This window comes from Ananas comosus, linkage group 2, assembly GCF_001540865.1.
Source record: "Ananas comosus cultivar F153 linkage group 2, ASM154086v1, whole genome shotgun sequence".
NCBI lineage: Eukaryota > Viridiplantae > Streptophyta > Magnoliopsida > Poales > Bromeliaceae > Ananas > Ananas comosus.
Window position 1 is genome coordinate 10,542,467 of NC_033622.1, and position 6,625 is coordinate 10,549,091.

At 30.5% G+C, this 6,625-nt stretch overlaps 1 protein-coding gene across 1 annotated transcript; it reads right to left on the bottom strand.

Annotated features, from left to right (window-relative positions):
* Positions 2,831-4,963, bottom strand: LOC109725512 (protein TIFY 10c-like). Its single transcript, XM_020254725.1, has 5 exons — positions 4,765-4,963; positions 4,239-4,374; positions 3,803-4,008; positions 3,308-3,365; positions 2,831-3,200 (listed from the first exon to the last, which is right to left on the bottom strand). Exons 1-5 carry the CDS (start codon positions 4,913-4,915, stop codon positions 3,119-3,121), a joined length of 633 nt encoding a protein of 210 aa, XP_020110314.1. The 5' UTR covers positions 4,916-4,963; the 3' UTR covers positions 2,831-3,118.

The following is a 6,625-nucleotide window of genomic DNA, read 5'->3' on the forward strand; positions in this document are numbered from 1 at the left end:
ATGTGAATCAACTCGAATTCGAAATTGGGACGTGGAATATCAATCGCCAAATTCTTTACCACTTGCTCTGGAGGCTATCCATCTTATTTATTTTATTTAAAAATAATTTTAATTAAAAATATGAATTAATTAGGATTCGAATAAGGGTGTGTTTGGATCCATGTAAAATAAGTCCGAAAACTTTTTTTCAGTTAAAAAATAGTTTTCCATTGTTTGGTTCTCTGTAAAAAAATTTTCTCGGAAATTTTTTTTTACGAATAGGCGGAAAAATCGCGTTTTCATTTTCCGCTCTGTCCAAGTGGAAAACGAAAAGCTACAGTAAAAAAGTCGGAGCTCTCAGGCCCGGCTCCATCCTTTTGTGCGCGGTTCACGCGGTGTGCTTCACCTCGTGGACCGAGCAGAGCAGAGCAGTGAACCTAGCTCTCTCTCCCTTTTTAATTATATATATTTTTTATTTTTTTTATTTTATTTTTTATATAAATATATTATTATATAATATTTTATTTATAAATATATAATAATTATTTTATAATATTAAATATATATTATTATATATTATATTACATATTTATTATATAATATAATATTTATTATATAATATATAATATATATAAATTATAATAATTAAATATATTATGATAATTATAATATACTAATAATATATAATATATATAATTAGAGAAAATATATATAATAATTATAATATACTAATAATATATATAATAAAAAATATATTAAATAGTTGTTCATCTATTTTTTTTTTCTTTCAATCAAATAACTGTCATGAAAAACTATTTTTCTTTTTCTATAAACCAAACACAAACAATATAAAATTTGTTTTCACCAAAAATTTTATTTTTATAATTTTACGTGGAACCAAACACATCCTAAGTGAGGCCTGCAAAATTTTGGTCGTCGTTAGCAGGAAGGGAGCAGCTAAGGAGGGGCCCACGCACCTGCTGGGACGGCCACGTTGCCGATCCTAAAACCGCGTAAAATTGTCGGGAAAACGAGTTAGATACCAAGATCAAGTCAAAAAAATGAACAGAGAAAAAAAAGAAACACGTGGCTACTATGCAATGATAATTGAAACATTCAAACTTTGTAGGGACTAGAGAAAGAGAGATAGATAGAGAGATTGAGTACTTTTTTTTTTCTTATTTTATTTTAATTGATTTTTGAAAAGCTATTGAAAACACCAGTTTTCGGTACGGCCCAGTATCAGAAAAACTGGCCTAACTCCATCAATAAAATTATTTTATTTAGATTCATCCGTCTTATCTTTATTAATTAATAAAAAAATATTTTTTTATTATTTTTTAAGAAGAGAAATATGATTTGCTTGTTACCGATAATGTGATGTAAGTAGGACACTGCAAACTTCCTCCCGTATTGGCCGATTTGATTCGATTTGATTTTTTGTAGTTTTTTTTAAAAAGTTAAATTAAATTCGAGTAAAAAATATGAATTGAAGAGAATTGATTTATGTGGCTTTAGCAAAATATTTTTTGTGTAATTTAAACTTTTTAAACTGATAAAAATAATATATAATCAGAATTAATTTTATATTAAGAATTATTAATTTAAGACAGATATTATTGATTACATCTTTAATTATTTGATCGGTATTTAAAATTAATACATAAAATTTTTAAAATTTACGACTAATATGTATTAAATAACAAAAATTTCGGTTTATTTGGTTTATTTAGTTTTTTTGCTTCTTATTTTTAGAGCCGAACCGAACCGATTATATGTAAAAATCGAACTGAATCAGCCAATTTTGGCAAATTCAGTTCCGTATTAAGTACTATAATGCTCACTCCTAGTTTTGGGTAGCATTAAAGTGTTGATTTTTGATGCCCCAACTTTCAAGGAGGTCATCTTTTCTAGGATTATTTTCATTCTAGTACGTTTAACTCTTTTAACCTTTTTGGCCTAGCCATCACCCAAAATGTTTAAAGCGTCTTGTCATTTCGATACTGGCTCAGCCGAGATTCATCTCACACTTTCGGCTAGTAATTGACTCTAATACCAACTGTGACGCCCAAATTTCTCAGGAGGTCACCCATCCTAGGACTACTTTCGTCTTAACATACTGAACTTTCTTAATCTCTTGGGCCTAACTACAACCTAAAATGCTTCGGCCGGATTAAGAATTTAGCTCTATTATATCTTATATATAGGACTATAGAGGGTCTCACATGATTTTTTTCCCTTTTCTTTTTGAAACTTGAAAGAGGTCAGGGTATAAATTTTTTAAATTATACGCCACAAGAGATTTTATAGAATTATGCTACTATACAATCGATAGTATCAAGCGCTCGGTGTTATCGAATTTTTGGCCGTTGGATGAAAGAATGTGCAGTTAGGATGATAGTAGTCCCTTAGAATTGAATGGGTAGTTAGTTGAATAGTATAATCTAATGGGTGGAAATGATTAAAAGATAGATCTAACGACAGAAAACTTGATAGTACCAAGAATTTAGTACTATCGATATTGATAGTATAATAGCCGAACTCTCTGTCTCTGTCTCTCTCTCTCTATATATATATATATATATATCTATTATTTAGTGATGTGTTATTATCTACCGAATTGAATTTTATTTTTGTGAGCCAAAATTTTATTTTTATATTTTGCTGCAGAAGAAATTTTAGATATTTTTTGGGTTAAAATGTATAGATGCCCAGTAAACTTTACCCTACTTTGAAATTACTGTAAATATAATAATATATAAGACATTGGCTTAAATTTCTCGAATTATCACTTGTTAAAATCACCAAAATAAATCACAAAAATATTATGATGAATATGCACTCATTGCAATTCAATAATATATAATACATTTATATTATTCCATCACCAATAATGTGTGACAGCCAAAAACAGCTGCTATAACATCTGTTAATAAAAAATAACAAATCACATAAACTAACCAACAATAATTAATAATTAATAATGTCCCCCCTTTTTAGAAGAGTTAAAAATTATTCAAATTTGAAAATAGTTAGCAACTAAATTAATCAATATCCTTTTCCTAGCAAGTACAATTTCTCTAAAGTAGGAGGGTCATATTGAAAATATTAATCCGCTTCTCCAATTAATCTTGTGATCTCACAACTTAAAAGTGAGCCATGACTTGTTATCTTCTTCGGGCTTAACCACATTCGTTTGATAAGGTGCCTTGGAATTAATCCTGAAAAATAATAATAAACCAATGTTAAATTTAAATTCAAATTTAAATTTAAAAGTATGCGAGGATAATTTGATTTGAATTTATAGGGTAAAAAAAATATTACTCACCTATGCTTTCTTTTTTGGAGAAATCTATGAAGGGAATTTCTCCGCGCAATTGGCATATCTGTTTGTCACAAATTAAAAAGAAAATGTTAGAATTTTATTTATATATAAATAAAAAACTTAAATTGGAGATCTGAATTTGTATAATTTGTAGCCTTTAATTGTTTTGTTGAAAAATGTATGCAATGATCTAAATTTGTATAATTTGTAGCTCTTATTTTTCGCGCACTATGACATGTTAGGAGATCTACTCAGTGAGCAAAAAATTTCTGTATGCAAATTACATACAAATATTCAAAAAATATATATTTTTTAAAAAATATATATAGCACACCATATTAAGCTAAAAATTTAATTTGATGCTAGGATGTATAAACTAAAAAAATAGATAAAAATATATTATATAATTCGACACTAAATTTTAAACTAAAAAAATAATAAAAAAAAATTAAAACAAACTTTATGTGAGAGAGAGAGAGAGAGAGATTATAATTTTACCAGAGGCAGTGGTCTGCATAGTACTCGGCAAAGTGCTCTGGGCGGCTGCCACGTGTCCTCCTCCGGTTGCGAAACCGAAATTTTCGGCTGAGACCCTGCCCTTTTTCGCCATTTCAATCAACTCCTCGTACTTCTCGCCAGAAATATTGTCGAAAACCAACACTTCCCCCCCGTAGAATATCGTTAATTGCTCATTCGTCCCTTCCCTAAATAAAGTTTTTTTTTAAAAAGAAAAATTAATAATTAGTTAAGAAAATTAAAGCATTAATTGTTAAAGTTTAAACTTGCAAAGAGCTAGGGAGAGGCAAAAAATACATATATGGAGACCCCTCATCTCTAAATTGAGGAGTTGAGGGGTCTCGATGCATTTTCTTTTTTTTTTACGAAATATAAATGGGGTTCCCCCCAAAAAAATAAAATAAAATAAAAATCTTACTTGTTAACATTTTGGTCCTTGTAAGAAACGTCGACGGTGTGGGAAGTGAATTCCGGGAAGTGGACTTCGGTCGATTCGGGGGCATTTAAGTCAATTCCGGGCATCAGGTTCATGGTGATTGGTGGGCGAAATACACCTAAAATTAAGAAAAAAACAAAATATCAATATAACTACACAAAAAAAAAGGGGGATATATCTCATAAAATATAAATTTGTTTTAATTTTCAAAACTCTGTATTAGTTAATATAAATTTGTGAAGGGAAAAAAACCATATATAATTATTGTTACCTTCTTTTTGTAAATATTTTGGGCTTCAAACGTTATATAATCATCTTCTAAAGAATACGTGAAACCAAAAACAACCAATAAAAGAGAGGAAAAGAAAAAACCTATATAAAGATCATCAAATTAAAACCACCAAAAATTTCTTGGTTGTGTTGGAAAAACATGAAAAATTAAGCAAAACAAAGGAAAAAAAAAAGAGAAAACATATATAAAAAAAAAATATATGTATATATTTATTACCTTTTGGTCCTTGATCAAGAGCCATCTCAAAATCCAACCCCCCAAAGCTTTTTTTCTCCTTCATGTATTGGCTCAAGAGGCTACAAGTGAGAGAAAATTTGGTTGTTTTCTCTCTCCTCTCCTCCATAACCATGTTCATGTTCCTCTCCATGGCTTTCTCTCTCTCTTCTTCTCTTCAATTCTCTCTCTCTCTATGTTTCTCTCTCCTCCTCCTCCTTTCTTTTATAATAGTCCCTATGAGAGAGAGAGAGAAAATGAATGGGTTTTTGTGGCACGTGCGTTTTTGGGTTGGACATTGGGAATAAATTAAAAAAAAAAACAACTAAAATAGTTAAAACCAACACGTGGTCACATTTTCTTTTTTCTTTTTTTTTTCTTTTTTTAGGTAACACACGTAACATGTTTGACGAAGTCCACAGCATACACCGCGTTTTTTGTTATGCGTGCACATATTTTAATCCATTGTGGCACATGTGTCACGAAACGGCCCTTTTAAGCGCACATTACGCGCACATAAAAAATGAACACTAAAGAGACCAAAAATAGGGATTCCAAAGCGCCCCGGTTGGCGCAACTTCCGCCCCGATCCCCCCCGCATGGGACTATAAGCGGAAACAAAAATAATAAAAAAATATAATCCGTTCCGACTTCGTTTCAATTCGTAAGTAAATGAAGCGTGATGCGGGAGACTCTTTTCTTTCTTCAATCTATTTCGATCCGTCAAAAATCCACCAAATATCTACGTAAGCGAGAACAAAAAATAAAATAAAAATTAGCCAGTCCCGAATCCGTCCTGCTCCGACAAAAAACAAAGCGGGAGGTGGGAGAACCCTCCCACCTCTGGATCCGCTTTGTTTGCATCCCTAACCGAAACGTGGGGCTCCATGCGGGATTAGTTGGAAAAATTGCATCCCTAAAAGAAAACGTGGGGCTCCATTTGGATTAGTTGGAAAAATTATTAGGCGTGTTAGATACGGATCTATTCACTTTATTAAACATAGCCAAAAATTTTTAAATGTGTTTTATTTTTTTTTTAAGAAGCTTCGAAGAAGCGACCATTCTTGTTTAGCACAATTGGGCGGGTTCGACGTGCATTTAAAATGAGACAACATGTACGGGCATGGTAAGAAAACAATAAAAAAAAAAAGCTTATAAGAAAATGTGGTTTGGAAAAAAAAAGGGGTGGGGCTAAATTATAAAACGTTTCTTATACTTTAGCCCTAGTCTTAATTATTTTTCTATATTAAAAATTATATTGATTACCATCATGCACTTTCTCATCATCTCAAATGGATCTAAAAAACTTGAAAATTTGGTAAATTAGTAATATAAAGTTTTACTAAAAGGAGTTGGCATATCTTATTGTTCCACATCTTAATATATATTCAATTTAAGACTCAGAAAATATATATATACAAAATTTAAATTAAGGGGATATTCTATTTTGCTAGTATTAGGCTTAGTTTGGTATTGAGACATATCTAACGCTATTAGATAGAATGGAGTCAAGAAAAAGTACATAGGGATATGTTTCTGCGTTCTCCGATGGGACCGCAGAAAATATATTGTAACCGACTCATCGCGATATGCGGAACGCAATATTAGGTACGGAAACAAACGGGGTATTTTTCCAAACGTAACGCAATCTCTCCGCAATCCCAAACGAAGCCTTAGTCAAGTTGATAGTTTATTGAGCAATTTATTCAATTTATGTGATTTTATTGTATTAATTACTTATGAATAACTTTATCTGTAAATTTATCTTTATAAAGTTTTATAGTCGAATTCAATAATTATTCTAAATCGCTTGATTTATTTAAAATAATGATAAAGTGTAAGAGTGTAACTGATGCAAATTTTT

Bases quoted from the DNA above. Each gene is read 5' to 3' on its own strand.
- LOC109725512 (XM_020254725.1), bottom strand. From the start codon at position 4,915: ATGGAGAGGAACATGAACATGGTTATGGAGGAGAGGAGAGAGAAAACA. The intron at 3,366-3,802 runs GTAAAATTATAA...TGTGACAAACAG, and splicing joins TATGCAGACCACTGCCTCTG to ATATGCCAATTGCGCGGAGA. The intron at 3,201-3,307 runs GTGAGTAATATT...ATTATTTTTCAG, and splicing joins CTCCAAAAAAGAAAGCATAG to GATTAATTCCAAGGCACCTT.